At 41.2% G+C, this 23,988-nt stretch overlaps 1 protein-coding gene across 2 annotated transcripts in view; it reads left to right on the plus strand.

The window, feature by feature from the left end:
• Nrcam (neuronal cell adhesion molecule) overlaps window positions 1-19,924 on the plus strand; it is an 80,241-nt gene extending 60,317 nt beyond the window's left edge. The window contains exons 29-31 of one of the 2 annotated variants that reach the window (XM_032907694.1): window positions 4,364-4,495; window positions 5,963-6,041; window positions 13,272-19,924. In XM_032907694.1, coding sequence (XP_032763585.1) covers window positions 4,364-4,495; window positions 5,963-6,041; window positions 13,272-13,509 — 449 coding nt within the window. In that variant the 3' untranslated portion in view covers window positions 13,510-19,924. The remainder of the gene's footprint in view (window positions 1-4,363; window positions 4,496-5,962; window positions 6,042-13,271) is intronic. The other variant, XM_032907695.1, reaches the window with a different exon arrangement.
• Window positions 19,925-23,988: the final 4,064 nt, after the last annotated feature.

Here is a 23,988-nt window from a genome sequence, read left to right on the forward strand (position 1 = left end):
ATGTGTAGTTTCATTAACAAAACATGATTTGAAAGCCACTTCTTATCATTTAAAAATACTCACCTAGGAATTGTTTTAAAAGAGAAAGGAATCAAAATTAATAATGAATAACTTACTGAGTAAGGCTTTCTAAATATACGCCTGCTAAAATTAGCATGTTTTAGGTAAAAAAAAAATCCTATTATTCTGTTGTGCTTCAATCCATTTAGACATATATAATCTAGAAAAGGTGTTAGATATAAAAGGGGAGTTCTAAACAACTCAGGTCTATAGGACATTTGCTTGTTACTGATAACTGTCAATTTCAAAATACTCAAAGTTCATGTAAATATACAATTAGAACAATAGTAATAATACAGCAATTAGTCCACTGTACACAGGCAAGTGGTTTCCTCATTTCTTACTGACAATAGCCCTCTAAAGTGGGTACTGTTACTGTACTCTTCCACCACATGTCAAGTCTTCAGAGTTGAAGAATTTGCCCCAGTCACAACTGCAATGTGGTAGAGCTAGGCCTAGGGGTCTGACCTTCCAATTCCCAAAGAGAGGCCCTTGTCACAAAGTCACAGAGGTCCCAAGGGAAACAGGTTGTCTTGGAAGTAATGGATGTGATTAGCATTCATACTTTTATGGTGCATTTCTGGGTCTCTAAGGACGTCATGTTTCCTCCGATTGCAGATGGATTAGATTCACTCACAAGATCAGCTTGCAGCATGTTTGTCCTTTTGCAAGATCAAAGATGTTTCCTTTAAACAAAAACAAACAGAAACGATAAGCATCTTTTCCTCAGGGGAAGATGCTTATCATCCTGGTGGCACGTGTTAGTCTTAGTCAAGAGGAGTCGATGGAAAGAGTGGGGCACTGCTGTATGCCAGTGATGGAGAGAAGATGTTGCAAGACCCGAGTGTTGTCACCTTTTATTTACTCATATGACAACTAAGAAGAACAATGCTGACTGAGTTCTAGTAATGACCCACATACCAAAACCCCTCCTCGCAGGGGGCAGTGCGCTGACTGTAGGATGCACTTGATGTAAACCCATAATCTATGGCTCTGGCTCCCTCCCAGCACAAGGTTTGAGGTCTAGGACATCAATACTCAATGGGGAGGCTACTATTTAGTTCTGTGTCCACATGCCACCCCCTCTCTGTGCTCTGCTACTTTCATGAACCTCAATCTGCTCTTGGTCCAAAGCTTTTCTGTTGACTCTCTAGGCTTTCTTCAAGTTCATTCTTTCCATTTCTAACTATAGCTAATTGTTTTAACTGGGCAGTACATTTTCATGCTTCTTCAAAAAGAACAGTGTCTTTAGAGGTCCCCCACCATGCAGCACAGGTAATCCGTGTCTCAGCAAGCAAAATGAGAACAGCAGACTGTTCTGAACCTTGTAGGCATCGAGACAGTTCTCACTGCTCTGCCTTGTGTTGTTTTCACATACTCCATATATGTGTTAATTTATCACCTTGTGGATAGCTCACGCAATGCATACAGAAGTTCCAGATGAGAAGACAACCCACTTTCACTACAACTAATGCCTATATATGTTTTTTTTTTTTTTTTTGTTTTTTTTTTTGCTGTGACCTGACAAGACATAACTTAAGGGAGGGAGGATTTATTTTGGCCAGTGGTTTGAGTCCCATTCATCATGATGGGGACAGGATGGTGGTGGAAGTGGCAAGGGACTATTGCAACAGGAGCCTAAGGTTGTTTGTTTTACATCTTGACAGACCAGGAAGTAGGTATACAGGAATGGGGGGACCAGGCAATAAAACTCTAAGACCCATCTCTACTGAACACCTTCCTTCAGCAAGGTTTTAGCTATCAAGATTATAGCAGCCTCTCAAAAGAGCAAGACCAGCTGGGGATCATGTGTTCAAATACATAAGCCTATGCGGTCCACATTACAATCAAACTCTATGAAGCTCAGATTCAAGAAGGAAAAATCCCATAAGTTTCATCCATGTCTGTCTGTCTGTCTGTCTCTGTCTATGTATGTGTGTGTATGCATGAGTGCGTGTATGTATGTGTATACTGACTCACTGGTTGTAATGAGCTAGTTTTAAATAGTGGGATGGAGAAATACCAAATACTATTTTCTTTGATATAAAAGCAAAATCTCAATGTTAACATGAACATCTTTGGTCAGCTATTCAGGGAGCAGCCAGTTTTGCACAATAACCCAATTGCTGGGAAGCAATTCAGTTCTGAAAGTCTCCAGGTACAGAAGACAGTGTCAGCACGAACATTTGAGCATCTTACATTCTAGGTCATCATTCTCATTTGATTTTGTGAAAATAAATGCTAACACTTACAACCATGCCATAGTTCATTAACGAACCCAAATGAAGGATTCCCATCATTAGAATAATTTTTGCCACATTGTTTGGGGCTCAGTTTTGAAAAAAAAAGCATGCAAAGACTGTGTACAACTTGGCAAGACTCTGTTGATAAGGAGAATGTAGTCAATTTTTCAAATCCTTTACCTGTTCTGGAAAGTCCCCAAAGAAATTTATTATATGTTCAGACATTTGTGGATTGGTGTTTGGACATGTTTTCAGCAGTACATTATATGAGGGCAGATAAGTAGCTTAGTACCTTGTAACCAAACCCAGAGAGGACAGACAGGCAGACAGGCAGACAGGCAGACAGGCAGACAGGCAGACAGGCAGACAGGCAGACAGGCAGACAGGCAGACAGGCAGACAGGCAGACAGGCAGACAGGCAGACAGGCAGACAGGCAGACAGGCAGACAGACAGAGGTCCCTTCCAATCCTTGGTGAAGCTCTTGTTCTCACCATCTCTGGCCTTGGAATTATGATAATGCCTACCTCAGAAAACCGTTGTGAGGGTTAAATGAGATCCTGTCTTCAGTAAAGTTCCTATCAAAGAGGAATAAGTTGTTAGCGGCCATATTATCATCATCACCATCATCACTATCAACACCATCACTATCATCAGTACCACCCTCAGTATCATCCCCATCATTAGCACCAGCACTATGGCTTGAGTATGAAAGCCAGAGCAGTTTGGACACATGTTCTCCATGGCGCCTGGTTACAAAACAGCTCCAAGACCCTCTAACTAATGAGTCACAGGGGACTGTTTGGAAAGGCCAGTAGACTCCGTTTTATATTCCAAAAAAGATATTTGTACTTCCAATTTTATTTTTCAAATAGTTTGGGCATTATTTACATTCTGCTTCAACTTGATTTTTAACTATTTCATCTTTTCTCTGGATTTTTGTTGCGAAAAGGACACAATAAAATGTTATTTCCCTGCATGTAGGAAATCTGGGATGCACATAGCCATGCTTACTTTTGAATTCAGAGATCACGCATATCTAACCCTACGATGTAATGCTTTCAAGAAAACTAGATTAAAAGCACAATATAGCCATGTGTATGAAAGCGAGAAAAAGAAAACCTTTTATGTTGCTTATGGTTAAAAAAGAAAGACAAAGGCCTATGATACAGGATTCCCGCAAACTTATTTAATCAAGCCCTGTGGGCATGTCTAAACAGCCACTGATGCTGCACTTTGTCCAGTGTGATTGACACTTCTTCATAAGACCTAAACTTTTCATAGGAGCTTTGTATATTATGAGTAGCCCAATGAAGAGTTTCCCATCATTTACTCAAACAGAATAGAGAGAGACATAAAGAACTATATTCACATAAATGAGTATTTTCTCTTCAAACTGTTCATTTAGTCCAAATAATGGTTCTATTGATCAAACTATACTTTACAGTTCTTTGAATAATAGAGCCCAGACAAAAACAAATGCTGGTCCCTGACAGTAGACTCGGTATTCTCAGAATTTCCATTCAGAATACAGCTGTTGTATAAAATAGCAATGGTGTGCATCCGTGGCTAGCTTTCTTGCATGGGCCATTTTCTTTTCTTAACAGATTTCTGAAACACTGAAAACAATAGTAGTTTCTTTTGAAGGGAAAATACTCCTTTAGATGTATACATTCTGTTGTGTTTAAAATTCAGTTTTATATTTTTATCATATTTGTATCCATTTTATCCCCCAAATAATAGATTTTTTACTTGGTTTGGGAATGTATTTCTATTGAGAATGTGTGGTTGAAGTAAATGTGGTCTTAGTGTTTATCAGGGTGTGGTAGCACTTATTTTTATTTACATCAAGATTTCTCTATTTGAATATTTTACATACTGAAAGTTTATAAAGTGAAGTAGGTGATTTCTCATTGGTGATTGGCAGATTCCAATTTGGAGTCCTGTGAAAAAGTACCTAAAGGCTTATACACTGTGGCAATTGATTTTTTAATGAAGAGACCAACACTGTCTCACCTTGGTTTTAACCTACTCCCACTGAATCCATTGATTTATTTTGTAGCAATGGCAAGTCGGCAAGTGGATATTGCGACCCAAGGCTGGTTCATAGGTCTAATGTGTGCTGTTGCCCTCCTCATCTTAATTTTGCTGATCGTTTGCTTCATCAGAAGAAACAAGGGTGGTAAATATCCAGGTAAGAAGAATTCTAGTGCTTTCTAGTGCTGCAAAATTAGCTGCTAAAAATAAAAGGAACAGTGGGCATAGGACTAGGAACAGTATCTTCTTAAAGGCATACTTTTAAATTTCCAGATAAAACCATTTTGACTCCTCTTTATATCATACAGACTGTCATGGATCATAGGGTATGTGGAGAAATATACCTCTCAGTTCTCCAAGAAAGCCTGCCTCCTTAGACTCCAAAGGTTATGTGTACTGAAATTGTTGTTATTAAAATCTCATTGTTATTAAATATCGCCCGCGCCCATCCGGATAGAGCACACAAAAGCAACACAGTTCCATGTGGTGAGATTTAAAGGGAGAATGAGACAAGGGGAAGAGGCGAGAAAAAGAAGAGAAAAGAGAACAAGGGCAGAGGAAGTCTGCCTTTTATTTGGAATGTGACATAACTATTCCCAGGTGGAGGTGCGAATTGAGCCAAAAGGTCTTCTGGGAATGTATGACCGTTGCCATGGCAGCAGTGACCAACCGGTCGCTGCTGAAGGCAATTCCTAATACAAACATACTTCCCTTTTTCTTATCATAAAAGAAGGGGAAAAAGGGAGGGGGAAACTGATGATGAAAGGGGGATAGGACTCCGTGTCTCTTAGGCTACTTCCTGCTGTCTTGGGGCGTTGTCCGTGTTACAGCACCAATGTTAGGGTCTCTGGTTCGATCCTGGGTTTCAGCTGCAATATTAGGTTTTAAATCTCGGCTGGTGCCCGGGAAGAACACACCCGAACACCATGGTTAAATGTGGAGAGATTTAATGAGAGAAGAGTGATGGGGAAGGGGACAAGAGCAGCGAAGAAGAGTGGGTAAGAGGGCGAGGAGGGGCAAGCAGCCCCTTATATAATCAGGCACAGCTGGCTGTTGCTAGGCAACTGTGGGGTGGAGCATACCTGGCTATTCCCAGGTAGCTGTGGGGCTGGAGCTTAGACAGAATACCAACAGGAATTGCACCTAAAACCAGTTTACAGGAGAAGCAGAGGCATCGTGCACAATTTTCCAGAGAGAATATAAGAGCCTGTGTGACATTACATTACAGTCCCTGTATGGTTGATGAATTTGTATCTTCTTTGCCTGACAATTTATCCTCTAATTAAAAACATGGAAAGTCTTTTTTAATGACACTGCAAGAGAATATATTTACAAGAATGATTTATTATCAATACACTAATCCATAGACTGAAAAACAGAAAAAGAATTGAGACACTTAAAAATCGTTTATTCATCAGGGAAGATCCTGAAGTAACTCAATGTATTACTAAACTTTGATCTCATAGATACCAAAGCATATTCATGGCCACATTAGATTTTTGCTTACACAGCATCTGCTCGTGGAAAGATTATCTTTGCTCTGCCATGTCTCAGCCCAGCCGTGCAAACATTTAACAAGGAAGTCTAGGATGGATGGATAATAATGTCCCTTCCCACTTTTCAGTTAAAGAAAAGGAGGATGCTCACGCAGACCCTGAAATCCAGCCCATGAAGGAGGATGATGGAACGTTTGGAGAATATAGGTGAGCCCTTGCTTCTTCTAGTCATGCCCTCCCTGCCCCACTGAACACGACCCTCAGATACTCACTAGATTCCGAGGATAGACCCAGTGAGCAGTGGGCCCTGCCTGGCAGTTATTACTTTAGAAACACACTCATGTCAAAATGTATCCATCCCCGTTGATTAAAACGTTCTCAGTAAAAATATTCCATTCAAAAATAAGAAACCTCATCAAAAAAATCCATTGTAGTCATAGATTTAGAGTTAGAATATCTTTCATTCTGTTTTCTTTTCCAGACACACAAAGTGTGGTATTCAGCCTAGCAATTTCATTGTGTTGCAGTGAGAATTACAAGGGCCCTGCATAGCCTACAGAGTGAGGGAAATGTGCATTTATAAAACCAGTGCTCTCTGTTTTTATTTTATTTTTGAGATTGAATCTCATTATGTAGTTCAGGCTGGCCTGGGATTTACAACATGGGCGTGGCTGACTCCAAATTCATAATCTACTTCATAGTCGTGAGCCACCATGGCTGGAGAGAGAGAGAGAGAGAGAGAGAGAGAGAGAGAGAGAGAGAGAGAGAGCACTTTGTATTAACTAGGAAGGCACTCTAGTACTGAACTACGTGCTTAGCCCCAAGATTTTTAATCTCCAATTATAAAATGCTATTTTAATACCTGTTCCCCTGAGTTTTAGTCAAAAATTAGGAGTACGTTGTTTTAGAAGCTATTAATTATTAAGAACCACCACAACCACTCATGTAGCATATTAATGCAATATTCATTTAACTTCATTTTAAGAAAAACATTTAGATAATCTATGTATTTTTTAAAGTTCCTTTAAAGAAACTATTATGATCTGGATACTGTAGATCTTTCAAAGAGAGGAATTATCGCTTTAATATCATTAAAAACAGTAAGTTTAGTCATGTATTTAGTGCCCTGTGATAACTCTATTTGTAAAATTTCTTTTATAACTTAGTAATCTTCAAAACATGCATGAAACTCATGTTGGTGCTTTATTTTTGCTAGAAGAAAATACCTTTGGGTGAAATAAAAGACTCACTACTATGATTTTCAGGTCCCTTTGTAGACAGATATTTGCGCCAGCTACTGCCTGCCTCTAGATCATTTTTGGTATTTTCATGTCAGTTTCATAAGGGGACAACTAATGCCAATATAGAACATAGAAAACGGATTTAGAAAAACCATATGTTTCAGTACGAGTTTTCATAGCAGCATCCATGCAGATGTGAGCAGGTCTGGCCTCCAGTGTCTCAGTACCTAAGCTGCTCCCCTCTTCAACAGAAAAAGATGTGCTTTCAAAAAGCTCTCATGATACCAGAACAATGTCTTGTGAGGGTTATCTTGATGCAAGACATTGATTCCAGACCTGAAAGTATTTGACAACCTTAGGCAGCATCCACCCACTATGAGTTTCCCATAGTGCATGAGGGCAGTGCTGGGCAGCTGCATCTCATCCTGGCAGAATAGAAACCTTCGCTGGTATAACTCACTTTTCTACCTGTTTCTCCCATACACAGGTGAGCTGATACTAATTAAAGGACATCCTTGTAAAGTTCTTGTGGCTATGACCTCATACAGGATATACACCACTCCCTTGTTTATTGATACGAAGTTACATCTTCAATGTAGCCTGGAAAATATAGATTTGCATGAATTAGAAATAAGTCATTGCACTTCATACATTCTCCACATTGTGATGGATTCATATTCTTATCATGCTTAAACAAATATGGCAATGTACTGCTCACCCGAAGGCCCTCAAAATGTCAGTTTACTATTATATCAAGGTGAAGCTGAGACCCAGGATAATGTTGACTTTGGGTAACTATTCTAATAACACTAAACCTTGATTCAATTTAAGGTTGTGTTTTATGAACTTGCTTGGAATCGAGAGGCTATTCATCTTTTTCAAGTCAGCCATTAGCTCTGATTCCTTTATAATGCTTAATTTCTAGAGGTCTCAATTTTCATCATCAAGATAGTTTTTCAAGCATCAGAACATCTTTGGAGGTCTCTTTCCTAGTTCTGTGCTCTCTGCGTGACCCAACAACTTCCAGTATGATTGTTTCCAGAGCAGTACATAGCAAGTGCCTGGCTCCTCTCTTCATACCCACTATTTGCTTTCCATCACCCAGCTCACGTTTCTTTGTCTCGGCGTTTCATTCATGCATTTGCTGTGCCCGTGAAGCGTTTTCAGATGGCTTGTCTTTGGCTTTTGCCAGAGTTTCTCAGGATGGAGAGACTTTCTGTTTGGGTCTATTGCATATAAGCCCAATTGGCACAAAGACAAAAACACTTGTCACACATGTAATGACATTGATCCTGGAGGGGCCAAAGGAAATAAAGTTCTGATGGGTGTCTTCAACTCACAGCACACCCCAGTGGTGTGATTTTGGGTGAAATTTAAAGTTTGTGAGAATGGTCCTTCATGTGAGATCACATCTCCTAAATTCTTGTTACCGTGATTGTTGTTGATATGACCTTGTTCTTACGCTCGCAGACACTTCCTCAGGATTATTCCCTTTCGTTCTTTCCCTTTAGGACTTTCTAATCTGAGAGTCATAATTATATGAAAACGGTTCCAACTGTTTATGGAGATTTTTGTTGTTGTTATTTTAATGGTACATTTGAGTGTTATTCTTTTCCCTAAATCACCGGGGTCCTTTCTCTACTTTGCACCTTCTAGAAGCTTTGGCCTCTGTATTACTTAATGATGCTTAGTCTCCTGCATTCTGAAAATGAACTATAATGCTGACCTCACACTGACACACAATTAGGACTATTGTGGAAATGTAAATTAATTCCATTTGTGATTTGCACATTCACCAGCCTGGGATGGAACAATTCTACCTTGTTGGTTCCACGCCAGATAAAATGTCATAGTGCAAAGAGGGATGGAACTTCCATAATAGCCAAATTTGATTTTTTTTCATATGCTATATCCCTATACCCTCAACTCCAACACCCAACCCTAAGCAGCCACCCTCTCTCAGAAGCCTGCAGCTTTCTTTGTTTGTCTCTTTAATTATACAGACAGTAGGATCTGCCTCCTTACTAGCATATAGAAAAATCAAAGAAACAGTGCAGCCAACTATGTAAGTATTTCCTTATTCTTTAGATGCATTCTCTTTAAAACAAGAATGAGCCTAGGTTGTGAACCATATGACTGTGCAATGTGGACTATGATTTACTGCTGCTCACATGGGAGATTGTTCAATGGGAATCTTGTCATTCATGTGGCCACAGCCCTGTTGCCAGCTTGCTATTCTTTTTCCAAAGCTTGGCTGGTACAAGTTGTGTTGCATTTGTTACATGCTTCAGGCTTATTGTACTCACAAATATGAACTGGTTGTAAGCAAAGTAAATAATGATGACCTTTTACAGCACGCCAGCCTAGAGTCTGGGTGCATGGATGTCAATAACACTGTTGTGTGGTTTGATCCAAGTTGGATGGTTGCTGCAGAAAAAAAATCAGATGTAATTATTACATTTATGTGCTGTTGCTAATTTTTATTTTAGTAACCATTTCATGGTTGTGGACTAAGCACTGCTGAGAAGGAAATGAAGGAACTCCTTAAAATGTATTCTCAATACAAAAGAAAGAAAAACACAAGCCAAGGCTTTGTCTGCCATTATAAAATTAAGAAAAATGAAAAGTTGTAATGTTAAGATTTTTAAAGCATTTCTGAACTATTTTTGGGATTTATGCAACAGATGTTTATTGAGTGCCTACTGTATTCCAGACTTTAGGAATATTAAATTCAATAGAATTTAGTCCCCCATTCGGAGTTTATGGTCTAGTGAAGAATACAGAAAAATAACAACTTGATGAATTGTTGTTGTGAAAAGTATCATTTCTTTTTCTCGTGACATTGCTCAATATTCCTGGGCAGTTTACATTAGTAGTGTTGAACAAGCCAAGTATGGTAGCTCATGTCTATACTCCTATCACTTGGGAAGCAAAGGCAGGAAGATGAGAAACTCAAGGTCATCCTCAGCTACATAGCAAGTTTTGAGTTAGGCAAGCCAGTGCTATACAAAACTTCCTACAAAAGCACAGAAGAAGAGGGAAAGGATGAGTGAAAGGAAGAGTGAGAAGAGGAAGAAGAGACAGCAGCGACACTTACCATTCTTTTTGTTTTACATTAGTCACTACAGTGACCAGCAAAGATTCTGGTCACTGTAGTGTTCATGTAGGCATTCTTAACCCAATTAATGAAAACACTTCTCTTTTCTAGCATATTAAAGTTTTCCTCATAAATGGTGTTGAATTCTATCATATGCCTTTTTTCTAAGTCTACTATGATGATCATAGGTTCTTTTCTTTCTACAAATGTACAAACGGTTATCTTATGAATTATATTTTCATACTAAATCAAACTTGCTTTCTTTGACTTGACCCAACTTGGGTATACAATATTATGTCTTTAGTAGCTAACTGCATTTGGCTTGCTATGGGTACAGTCTCCTTGCCTATGGTCATGAGTTGTCTCAGCCTATAGCTTTATCTTCTCATGGCCTTTTTTTTTTCATGTAATTGTCATAAAAGTTTTATAACATTATTGCATAAGTGGTGCTTCTGACATGTACAAACTCTAACATGCCCAAACCAAACCTCAGATCTTCATCAGAGCATGCTCTTCTGCCTGGTGAAAAAGAGTAATGACAGGCATTTTATTTATACCAGACATCCTGATTCCATCATCTTCCATGTTGTTCCCTAACCAGCTCAACAGGAAGTCCCTTTTGCTCTACTTTTAAAAAGATGAGTATAATCTGAGCATTTTTGTATAAACTTCTTCAACATTCCACCCTGGTCCAAACCACAGCCATCTCTCTCCTGGATGCTGGAAGTAATTTTCTAACTTTAGTGTAGAGCATTGTACTTGTAAAGAGCCCTTGCTAAATGTTTTAGACTGTGCAGCTCACATAGTCTTAACCAGATCTCTGCAATTCTACTGATGCAGCAGCAGTGGAGCCATAGGCAAGAAATAAATCATAAGTAGGTGTGGCTCAAGCTTGCCAGGGTTTACCAATCCCTCTTCTCGAGGGCAGGCTGCATCAGTGCTTGCTAGCAGAGTTGTGCTGTTAGGGTAGTGTCAGTTAGGTCACAGTGTTCACTATGATGACAGAGCTTCTGTCTCGTCAACAAAGGCTCTTCCATGGCCGTGGAGCCCTGGCCTAGCATTGCCACTCCAATCACTCTCTTTCTTACTTGTTCCTTTAATTCCAGCCACTGCAAGCACCTTGCTGTTTCTTGAACATTCCAGGCCTGCCCCTGTCTCAGAGCATTTCTACTTGTTGATTTTGCCGTAATTGCTCATGTTACTAGTCATCTTCATGCCTACCTCGCTTTAGATCCTTGATCAGATGCTACTTTTAAATAAGTCCTTCCCTCCATCCTCTTTTCCAGATCCCTCTGTTCTCTTTACTCAAGTACTGATTACCTCACATAACTGGATGTGAGGTTGACATTTTAGTCTGTGTTACTTGTTATGTCTCCAGCACGTAGAATGACTTCAACCTTAGAGCAGGCACTCACTAAACATTAGATGAGGGGAAGACTGGGTAGATGTCTGAATCAAAGAAATGACATGATGGATCCATCCTATGATGGATGAGGTGGCAAAATTCTACTTATCATTGACCTCTTCGGGAACACATGCAGAGGTACTGAAGGAAAGTATAGAAGTTAACCGATAAGTCTCAAAGATGTCGTGTAAGCTGTTTTGATAATAAGCTGAGTTTTGTGTTATATCCTCTGAAATGTCCCCACCCCAAATAGGCCACCCCAATAACCTGTGATTTCACAAAGTTCTATAGATTTCTCAGACTGTAGCATGTACTTATACACTATTGGAACAGATCATTTTGATTACACATGCAATTTGACATTCTTCTTGGAAAATTAAGAGACTTCTAGTAGAAAGTATCACCGAAAGAGACAGACTTATTTTTCTTTAAATCTTTGTAGCTTGACTAGAAAAAAAAAACCAAAACACCAATATCTTAGCAATCTTAGTATCAACTGCTGTTAAAACATTTGCACTCAGGGTGACCTCTTTGTCACATGAATTACACCAATGTTTTGTGTTCAGTACTATATATCATTCTTATCTCTGGACTGTTACTGCTAAATATTTTTCACTATCCTCCCCGCCCCCCAGTGTTACCTGATAAGGGGTCAGCCAGTGTGCCCATACTAGTAGATGATATTAAACTCAATGGCACGTCTGACCATGTTAGAGGACATTCTTACCTACAATGGATCCTCTTTGGCTTCCATGAGTTGTGCTCATGGGTTCAACAGAGAAATAAACAAAGTAATAATAGACCCCTATAGTGCTCTGCTGAAGTGCATGCCCTGGACCTCCTCAGCATGCATATAGCACAGGGGAGAGGCGAGAACCAGGAAATATTTACTTTTGGGAGCTTGGAAGCACTCCCACCCTTTAGGGTTTGTGGGCATGCCATTTATTGTTCAAATATAGTGCTTTGAAGTTGAAGTGTTTCCCTTTTCAAATTAATTTTTACCCATTGACCAAAAATTCTTCAGGAAAAAAACAATAATAATCATGTGACCTCTCAGTGTAAGGACTGTGATTTTCTTCTTAGGCTGTTCTCATTCCTTTCCTCTGCCTCCTTTTAATGGATTTCTAGGTCTTTTGAAAGGTAAGGCAGAAGTTCACAAATCTGGCCTGCATTCAGTAACAAAATTATTCCAACTGCAAGTTTTTGCTTCTCCTACTGCCTCAAGGAAAACGATCCATATATTACATGTAACCAAAATCATGCTCCATTCATATCCAAGAAATCAGAGACGTTCCAAAGTTTAACACACTAACTCCCAACTTTCCTGAGCTCCGCACTGCTCCTTAGAATTGAAACAGTGATGATCTGAGCTATCCTTAATCCCCTGCCATGGCCCAATAATGCTTGTCATTTTTCCCAGATTGCTTCCAATCGGGCGTCAGATTTCTTTCATTTAAATTAGCATGCACAATCAGAAAGTCACCTGCTCTGCCGCAGACATGATCCAAACACTTCTGCACCTGACTTCCATTCCAGAGCCACCCTACTCACTGGAATCCACCTGGCAGTTAAATTTGCCTGCAAGAGCTCGGGACTCCATATGCTTTTTCATAATTTGCATGTATGATCTGAAAAAAAAAACAAGGCACTTTATCCAAATGCCGGTCTTACTAAAATTTTTATCTTCCCCCCAGTGATGCAGAAGATCACAAGCCTTTGAAAAAAGGAAGTCGAACACCTTCAGACAGGACTGTGAAAAAAGAAGATAGTGATGACAGCCTGGTTGACTATGGCGAGGGGGTGAATGGCCAATTCAATGAGGATGGCTCCTTTATCGGACAATACAGTGGTAAGAAAGAGAAAGAACCAGCAGAGGGAAATGAAAGCTCAGAGGCCCCTTCTCCTGTCAACGCAATGAACTCCTTTGTTTAAGTCTTTAAGCTCTGTGCCAATGTCCCATCTCTCTGGAATGGTTTTCCTGAACACTTGTCATCCCTCTCAGACTATGGACATATGGGTAGAAAGAATGTTTTCTGCGGTATATGAGTATTATAAGAACAGAGCAAGAACATAACTCAGTCAGATGATACGTTAATATGAACTGGGGTGAAAAGGGCATACTTTTTGTTCAGAGTGGGTTTTCTCAATTTCCTCGGAACTGATTAAAAAGAACTACAACATCGTCAATAGATTACATTATTCCCTGTGCGGGATACAGTTCAATAAGATGCATGAAACATGCTGCACAGAGGACATAGCTGTGTATGTGATTGCGACGTGGTTGGGTACTTCATTGACACTATCCTCAGCTGAACCCTAAATATGAATTCCGTTGTCATTGTGGAGAGTGTTACTGTAGTGTTCTCTAGGGCTTCAATGTCTCTGTGGACATTGTTGTGAAACTCGTGACTATGTCTAGCTGTTGTTAGTCTTTTTGAGAGACTGTTAGGAACAGTATGTACAGTATATACTTGCTACATGAGTTACTTATGACAGTTGCATCCACTAATGCTCACCGAGACTCTGTCACCTGATCTTTGCTCCCTTACTTCCTAGGCTTCTTAACCTTCCAGGTGTTACAGCAACAGTGTTCCACATCCTACACAATCTCTGTCCAGTCCTTTGGGGGGAGGGCATAAGCATTGCATATTGTGACACCTTCTGGCCTTTGTGCCATACTCAAAGAATTGAAATCAAAGCTCTCAAGTGAAATTTTAAATTTTAGTCCAGAAAACGCAGGGCAAGACACACGTAGTGCCTTCAGACAATAAGCATTCCCCGACTCCTGTGTTCTGTATCAGCCAGTGTGGGCAACTCCATCCCATGCTACTGTTGTTGTTGGAAAGGAACTTTTCAGAGGCAGAGACAATGAGAACTGAAATACTGGAAACTGTGAAAGGAAGAACAAGTTTATGTGAAGGGGCTTTTCCTCACAAATATCAACCCCAAAACTCTGTCATTGACAGGAGCACATGAGGGTTTCGTGGTCTTTTGTGGTTTCTAGCCAAACAAGTCAGGTTGAAAAAGAAAAATGGTATGTTTAGAAATGGATAGAAAACCTAACGGTTGCAGAAGTAAAAGCGTACAACAGCATGCCAAAAGTACTACATTATTCACTCTACCTAGATAAGCTTTCAAATTCTGCAGCATTCAACAATGTGTATGCAAATTAGGACAGGCGCACTCCAGAATCTGAGACGTCTGACAAGCGCTTAATTAGGCCAACAGTCAAAGGAATTACACCTACAGTCTAACGAACAAATGCATATATCCTATCATAGCCATAAACAATTTGTATGAAATGGCTTACCTCCAATACAAAAGTCTATGACAACCTATGGTTGAAGGAATGCTCAATTTCATTTGCCAATAAATTGGTTTCTCATAACTTGCATCAAGTTTAATTTTAAGTAAAGCCTTTTATATGTAGGTATTCTGTTGAATTTGTAAATATACTTAAAATGTAGAAGCTATATGCTTATAGGTGTTACGTGGAAATAAACACGCAAGCGATGTTTATGTTCTGCCGTGTGAGACGTAAGCTCATTGGTGAATGCAGAGTGTGGGTCCAGGAAACATGCAAATACCTTTCATGGCATTTTGGTTTTTAGGTTCTTTTTGCTTTTTTTCCACTCTGCTTTTGGCTGTGAAACTGAAATAGTGAACTTTTTCTACCCACTTCTTCAGCCCATAGCTGGCTGAAATCCTCAGTGTTTTGCCTATGGAGTACATTAAGATTTGTCACTTGACATCTTTGATGTGTACAGAGAAAGCTTGTTTTAAAGTGATCCCCAAATGAAGTGGCCCTAAATACTCTCACGTCTTCATATTTACCCTCCACAAACCAGCCTAGCTATTGAAAATACAAAATAACAAAACAGGCTTGACTCAACCTCAGAAAGCACAAAGACAAAAGTTACTTCAACTCGTCAGTGTCTTCAGAGAAAAAATAAATATGAAGTTTCTGTTCTTCCATAACTATGGATGATAAATTTCTCTGTGCATGAAGAAGTCACGCCTGTAGATAACGACAGATTTTCTATTAAAAGTGAAAAATTAAGTGTGTTTTTAAAGCTCTTCCCTCTTTTGTACTTAATCATGTTCCTGGTGGAGTGTGGATGTGTGGCAGGGGTAGCAGAGTAGGACGATGCTACTGGACTCCCATTTGATGGGAGCTCTTGTGAGTTCTTGCTTCTTCAAACCTGTACTTCCAACTGGTTTTTAAGAAATTCTGACTTTTTTGTTTCATTTTTAAAAGACTTAGGACTTTATCACAAAAGTAAAAATAAGGTTAGGGCTAGTTAAGCCGGAAGCGATAGCACCAATCTTTTGCAAACAGGTGAACAAATCTGGTTCTATGTTGTGTCTCAAAAAAACCTGATTGCTGGTGCCCTGCCCATACAACCAGTGCAGACCTCCTCAGCCACGGTCAATTTGTATTTCTTACACTCATACATATTACAAATATGTCATCTACATCCTTTAGTCCACCTTCATTTCTTCTGTCTCCAAGCTGCATAGCTGTGCAAACATCCAAGCCCAGTAGTTATCCACATTCCATCACCTGCCCCTTAGTCACAGGTCCCTTGTCCCAGCAGTGCATCCAGAAGACTTACCTGCCTTGCACTCTCAGAGTTATTTAGGTATCATACTATGAAAGTGAATCAGAGCTGTCATATATAGCTCAGTGTTCTTCCCAGAGAGGACCTGTTGGCTGCTCTCTTGGACCCTCTCAGACCCTCTGTTCTCTGTCTTCGTTGTGGGCCAGATTAACAAACTTTAGCCTCGCTCTACATCATGGCCTGGCTCTGTGGCAACAGGGGCTTTGAAACTACAAACATGATCTCAAGAAAGATTTTGTAGTTATAGGCCTGCATAAACCATCTTCTTCACGGAGTTTTAATGGCTTTCGAGGTGAGGGGAGTCTAGGAACTCAGAGATTTTCACCCACAGAATGAACACTCCCACTTGAGATGTTTCAACGGCTGACCACCAGAGGGAGCCTGTGCTTTATTCTGGGCAGAAGAAACATGCTAGAGAAAGTGGGCTAAGGACACTGGCTGAATCGGTTTGGATAATTAAATGATGACCTGATGGTGCAGAAAATGATCGCCCGCTCCAACTAGGAAATGAGATTGCAGCTCTCCCTAGTGAGTTCACAGCTCCAGAGCGGAGTCATGAGTGTATGAGCCTTTTGCATAGTTTTTTCTCTTGACTGGGTCAAGGTGAGTCAGGGGAAGAGTTGCCCCCAGTCCACTGGCCATGCTTGTCAGGTGTAGGTGTGTGTGTGTGTGTGTGTGTGTGTGTGTGTGTGTGTGTGTGTGTGTGTGTGTGTGTGTGTGGTGTGACAATAAGGAAAGTGAGTCCTTAAAATGGCTTCACATCCTTTCACATAGACAAAAATGATACTATTTTTGTCTGCCACCAATGCTTTGATATTTTATTATTAAATAAAACACACAAAAAATAGTTTAAACACTACCCTCAGCTCGTATGATGCCTTGAGGAGACAGGAGAGAAAAGCAGAGAATATCACTGTAGTATTTGTACTGAATAGTGGCTTAGTGGGATGGAAAGATCAGTCCCACGGAGAAGTAAGGATTCATTGTCCAATCCCACCAGCAGTGTGGCCCGCAGAGACGCCTCCTCTTGCCATTCACTCCACATCCGTTTCCTCAGTCAGACAATGATGGGGCAGCCAGTGCCTAATATGCCTGTCTAGTTTAAGCTGGTGCATCCTAGTAACGAAACAAAGCAATCTGAGTACTTGCTAAAGCCAAGAAAAAACCCAAGCAAAACCAGGTGTGAGTCCGGCTCCCATGGAGCTTGGAACCTAGTGTTTGAAGACAGGTGTAATCAGATGACTTCCTGCGTGGATGCAAGTCCTCACTTAGGTAAGAGCTCAGAAGGGAAAGAAACCATAAAGAAACGGTAGTGGTAGTGTCGTCCTGCTAGGTATGGTGGTCAGGGAATTGGCTCCGGGGAAGGAAAGGTACGCTGAAAGGAGAAAGGCAAGAAGAAGCCATAGAAAAGCTGGCAAGCAAGGCCAGCATGCTTGCCTAGAGGCAGAGACCAGGCTATGCCGTGTCTGAGGATCACGTGACAAGCATCTGCATTTAGTCAAGAAGCAATGAAAATTGAGGAGTGAGCAAAAGGGTCAAGGAACTTCTACGATTAAGAGCACAAGATTAAGCCATGGGGTCCAGAGGAAATTGCCAAGAAGAGAACATGAGCTAGATGGCGGAGGATGACAGATGAGCCAGAAACTCTCAGTGTAGTACCCAGGAGAAGGAGAACAGCCATCTCTAGGAGACCAGTTACCAGGAGCTGGTTGTCACTGGAAAGCAGGAGGCTGTGTTGAGGTAGAAGTGAGGGAAAGATCTTTGCACAAACAAAAGTAGGGGTTTCTGCTTGGGTTTGGACACCTCCCCTGACAGATGCCACCCATTAGTCACCCCTATCTCTTCTTTCCTGGCTATCTACTGACTTTCAAAAGCTCAGGTTTCTCAGAGGCAAACAGGCTCTTGCACCAGTCTCCAGTGCTTCGGTTATCAGCCACCCTCAAAGTTTCATGGTTAAAATGGTTTGCACTAATAGCAGGAGAAATATATGAGGATAATTGGAAAAGCCACCATTGGCCGGACAGTGCATCCTTTGTTCCTTCTATGGCTGTAAAATCCCCAGTCTCGCTCAGTGTGTCCTGTAGACCGTGTCTTCCTTCAGCTCTAAGTGTGGGACACATTGTTGCAGCAGGTGACTCAACAACAAAACAGAATCCAACAGACGTTATCAGCTGGCTCATTGAAGTCACCTGCCAGTATTAAAAACTCAATTCTTGTTCACCCCCGCCCACAAAGTCATTCTTTTCATTATCTGATCTGTGGCTTGACCATCATTAGGAAAAAAATCACAGATGATTCTAGTGTGTAGGCAAAGTGGAAATTGGTGTTGACAAGATTATCCCGTGCTGCTGTGCAAACAGTCAGGGAGCAGTATTTTAAATAGGTTCCTCAACAGAGCCCAAGGGTGGACTTCAAATTCACTCCTATTCCCCACATAAAATGAATCTAGAGAGAACAGACCCCCCTCATACATTGCTGATGGGAATATAAAATGGTTCGGCCACTTTGGAGAAGAGTTTAGCATTTTTTTAAAAATATTGAATATAAATTTACTATGTGATCACAGTTCAACTCATGAGTCTAGACTCAAGAGAGAGAAATGAAAACCTACATCTAGCCACAGGCTTGCACATACATGTTCAGAATGTGTCAACCATAGTGTCTAGAAAACAATCCCAGTGGCTGTGGGCAGACAAGTGGCTGAACAAAATGAGTATATCATGTGCACAGATGCTAACGCTGTGAAGTCAGATGGAATACTGCTTGGCAGGTCATGGAACGGATTGACGCATACAACAGTGTGAGGAACTCCAAAACATATCAAAGTGTAAAAGTCAAGCACAAAGCCCGATATTCTAATTTACTTGAAATGTCCAAAAAAAGGGCAAACCTGTGAAAGCCTGAGGTAGATTGGTGTCTCCGGCTGAAGGAGGTGGAGGCAAAGATTAACTTCAAATTGGTGTGAGGTCTCTTCTTGGAGTATGAAAAAATTCTGAAGTGTTATAGTTAAAACAAGTGAATGATGGTATCAAGGGATACCTCAGTAAAGCTTGTATGGATCTGAAGAGTGAATAGAGTTACGTATAATGAGGATGGGACAAGTGCATCCCCACGCCATGGACCTATCTCCTCCTGTTTCCTCAAAGATGCTGCAAGGCCATCAACTCCGGGTGTTCCCCCAGAACAGTACCATCACATTCCTTGACTGCTCCAATTGGAATAGAAATAACTATTGGAATAGCTTTGATAGTAAAGGAAGAAACCAGATACTCTTCATAAGAGAAAACAACAATAAACTTCAAATAGTTCAAATGCCCATCATAGATTAGTGGCTACACAAATTGTAAAATGCATACCACTTTCAGACCAGGAGTCAACAGTAAGCACAAACCCTGGGTACAAGTGTCACGTGCCTCTGAGTGAAAGGAGCCAGACACAGAGGTTTTGTTACTGTGAAACATTGGGGCAGGTGGAACTACCATACAAGGACAGGGAGCCGATGTGGTGCTGTGGGGAAGTGGAGTCTGCAGAGGGCTTTACGGCTGAGATGCATTGAGAACTTCTACAGATGATGGGAGGAGTCCATATGTCAATTGTGAGGATAGTTAGAGGGTTATTTGTTCATCAGGACCCAAATCTATATGCTCAAAGTAAGTGTGCATTGTTATATGTGTTGTATCTCAATAAAGTTGGTTTTGAAAGGAAAATAAACTGGACAAAAGTGACTTTCCCCCTTCTTCTCTTTCCTTCTTTTGTCTCCTTACCCCAAGATGGGGTTGGGTGGGGGACTCCTGGTTCTGCCTCGTCTTCATGTGATTTGTAATTTGAGAAGGCTGTGGTGGCCTCCCCGCTACCTGCTACGTCATGTATGATGTTGTAGGTCAGGCCAAGACTACAGAAACATAAGTAGACTTTCCTGGTTGGGTGGCCCCAAGGACCTAAATCAGGTGAAATGTGAGAAGCTAAATATGGATGGCAATTAAATCCAAGATCTACAAACATACCTTAGAAATGAAGTAATATTTGACTTTCATTCATGCAGTTGTTGCATTTATGTTCTCAACTCCCAACTTAGTTGTCAAGGTTCGTCTATGCCTGACAAGAAGTACTCTGTTTCACACCAGGGGCATGAGCAGCTAGCTTGCAGTGGCACGGAAGAACCTTCTCAGTTCTGACTCTGACAATCCGCCTTTGGAGCCTTTCTGGAGTTGGATGTTTTTACCATTGCCCTACTCCTTCCTGAAATCACCCTGGCCTCTTCTAAGCAGAATCCTGTCTCCCAGCTTTCTGTTTCCCATCTAAGTGAGAACTGATTGACATCTCAACAGTAATCTCCATTTGTTTCTCCCTCTTCCTGGTGGTAATTTGTTTAGGCCCCTGTGTGGTCCACCCCTCATTATCCAGGCTACACAAGGACTGTGTATCCCACATTACCCTGTCTACAAATAACATCTCCTTTCCTCTCTTTCTTCTCCTCTCCTCTCCTCTCCTCTCTGTAAACGATGGGGCCCAGGGGTTACCTGGAAGAGAATGGGGGACAAGGGATGAGAAGAAGGACGCCAAGACAAGAGTCTGATCAAGGCGACAACTTTATTTTTCCCCAAGGCTGAATTTATACCATAACATGGGTAACAGAAGGAGAGGGGAAATAAGAAACATTTATGCAGGCCAAGGACACAATATTCGTGCGGTCAGGGAGTAGGCTGATGTTGACAGGTTGTCAGAAAGGTCACAGGTTTGTCATATCTATTAGTTAGCAGGATGTTGGTTTTAGCTTTATCATATCATTCATCCTGACCACCAGATTTGTATTAGTCTTCTGCAGCTGACTGGGGATTTTCCATGAACCCAGTCATACTTAATTCTAACCATAATAATAACATCAACAATGGAGGGCTTCATGGGCATCGCTCCCATCTCCTCTCCTCTCCTCTCCTCTCCTCTCCTCTCCTCTCCTCTCTTCCCTTTCTCCTTTCTCTCCCCTCCCCTTCCCTCCCTCCCCTCCCATTCTCCCTCTCTTATCTGCTGTTCTTTCCTCTCCCACCTACTCTACCTTCTTACCCTACTGTACCTTCCTTTGTCTCTCTCTGTCTGATTCTTTTTGTGTGCCTCTCTTTGGTTTGTTAAATATTCTCTTTCTGGTCCCTTCTACCTCATCTCCTCTTCATCTTCTTGATTCTGTCCCTGTCCCTTTGCCATGTGAAGGCACAGAGAAAATGTGAGGCCATCTGCAAACCAAGATGAGAGCCCTCACTGGGAACAACCAGCTAGACCCTTGATCTGACATTTCCAGCCTTCAAAAAATAAATTGCATCCCGACAAAATAGGTGTTTGTGGTTTAATACATTTAGACCGGAGGCTGGTATTTTAATTATGGCAGACCAAGAACACCAAGAAATAATCTTTAGCAAATTACAACCTTCCACATTTGTTCACAAATGCAAATAGCTTTGCTGTGTTTGCCTGCTTTATATTTTCAGCATTTCATCCTTTTTATTTAGCATGAAATTGCTGCGGTAAGATGGAGAAAAGAGAATAGCAAACTTGCCTTCAGTACCTCTTAAATGTCAAGCACCATGCTAGGCAGTGTATACACTGTTTCTATTTCATGCTCTTACCAGCTTGTGAGACACCATCACTTTTATTCCCAAAGATCACACAGCTGTAGAAGAGGTCTATCTCATAAACTCAGCTGTGGCTGACTTCAAAGTACAAATTCTCTCTCCATTTAAGTTGTTCATCACGAAATCTAAGCTACATAAAGCAAAAGCATAATGTTCAAAATAGAGAGTAAGCCTACATGCCTGTCTAGTTGTGAAAGGATAGTACTTCAAAATGAAAGCTTGCTGTTTCTAAAGGCCAATGACATCATTGTCCAAAGGCAATCCAAGACAAGACAGGACCAGGTATGCATAAGTGGTCTTGGAGGATCCCTGTTTTGTAGTGATCAGTGCAAAGGCCCAGGATTATTTGAGTGCAGAGCCTCCTATTTCTTGCATTAGATTACTGTGTAGCAAATAACACAGGTTTTTAAGATCCTACAGGTTTTCATGGTCATGAGGCTAGCAGATGTAACAAAAGCAGATCCAAAGCTTCCTTGCCCTCCCTCAGTGTTGCCAGTTGTTTAATAAAGTCCTTGTTGAGAAATGCTAGAGGTTGTCAGGGGTGTGTCTAGATTATTACTTTCCATCTCGATGGAATGGCACATGAGAATGTGGACATCATGCCTCACCAGCTCTGCTTGGGGACAATGCTCCTTGGCTGACAGATCTTAGCCTCTACTTGCTCAACAGAGCACAGCTTTACCTCTGCCCTATAGGGACAGTGAAAGGAAATTAGTGAGCATATCTGGAGTCTGGAGTTAGCTGCTTGGCATCTGACTACACCATGAGAGAACAGGTACTTCCACAGAGCAATTTTTATACCTCTAGGCCCATTGCTGATCCAGTGTCATAAGAGCAGAAAGAGCAGAAGCAGTGGTCTCTGATCCTACTGTACCTTCACTCTGGAGAAATTAGAGAACCAAGTGGCTTTGTGTCCAATACTTATGAGCCAAGACCCAAGTGCTGCATCAGTACCTAGACTGTGAGTTCAAAGACAGGTGCCCCTGTGCACTTAAGTAGAGGAGTCCCAGGAGAGGGATGTAAAATAAGTAGATAGAACTTGCAAAGGAAGAGGACAGAAAGAGGCAATGGTAGTCAGAGCAATGTCCCATCCCAAAGTCCTTGTCCAGATATCTCAACAAGGACCCATTGTGAGGTATAAAGGATGTGTGTTTTCAGTGTCTGAACTTGGACTGAGAGTCAAGGGACACAACTCAACACATTCTACATTGGTGAGTAGGAATTTAATCCTGGATCTGATGACTTCTCCTGTAGCTTCCATGATATAGTAGATATCTACCACAGAGAGAAGGTGGCTGCTTTTTGAGGGACTGGAATCTTTACCAGGACTACAGTAGAGGTTGTGTCAAGTTGCATGTGGTTTCTGCTCTGAAAGCACATTTGTTGCATCATTTCAGTGATGGCAAATCATAGAGTAAGAAGATGCTAGAGAGTCATGACTGAAGACCAAGGAAGGGAGTCCACAGGTACAGAAATTAATTCATGCAGTAAGGGGACACTTGAACCATGAAGATATGCTTAAAGCTGACCTTGGGAGAGAGTCGGCCACCAAAGTATTTGCTGCACAAGCTTGAGTAGCTAAGGCCAGTCTCCACAGACTACACAAGGCTGTACATGGTGGCACACTGTAATTCCAATGCTGGAGAGGTGACCCGGGGCTGGCCGACTGGCCAGCTTGCCTAATCAGCAAGCCCCAAGTTAGAGGAAGGCCTTGTCTCAAAAAACAAGGTGAAAGGTGTTTAAGGAAAAATACAGCAATGACACCCAACATGTCCTATGGCCTACACACACATGTGTACACACATGCACAAACATGCACATGCACACATGCACAAACACATACAGACATGTGCACATACATGAAGAAAGAACAAATACACACACACACACACATACAGAGAGAGAGAGAGAGAGAGAGAGAGAGAGAGAGAGGGAGAGGGGGGAGAGTTCTGACAATCTCATTCCTTACCCTTTTCCTTCTCTGATGTTTTCATTTCCTATATCCATATTAATTACTGAACATGCCCCATTGGCTTTTCTAACAGTGCCTTCTGGGAGTGAGCATTCAGCATCATCATAAACAACAGAATTGTGCTCTGGAGAGAATGTAGCTCAAACAGTGGTCAGCACATTATGCCACGGAAGTGAGGCCAAAGTTCTTCGCT

This window comes from Rattus rattus, chromosome 7, assembly GCF_011064425.1.
Source record: "Rattus rattus isolate New Zealand chromosome 7, Rrattus_CSIRO_v1, whole genome shotgun sequence".
In the NCBI taxonomy this organism is placed as follows: Eukaryota; Metazoa; Chordata; class Mammalia; order Rodentia; family Muridae; genus Rattus; species Rattus rattus.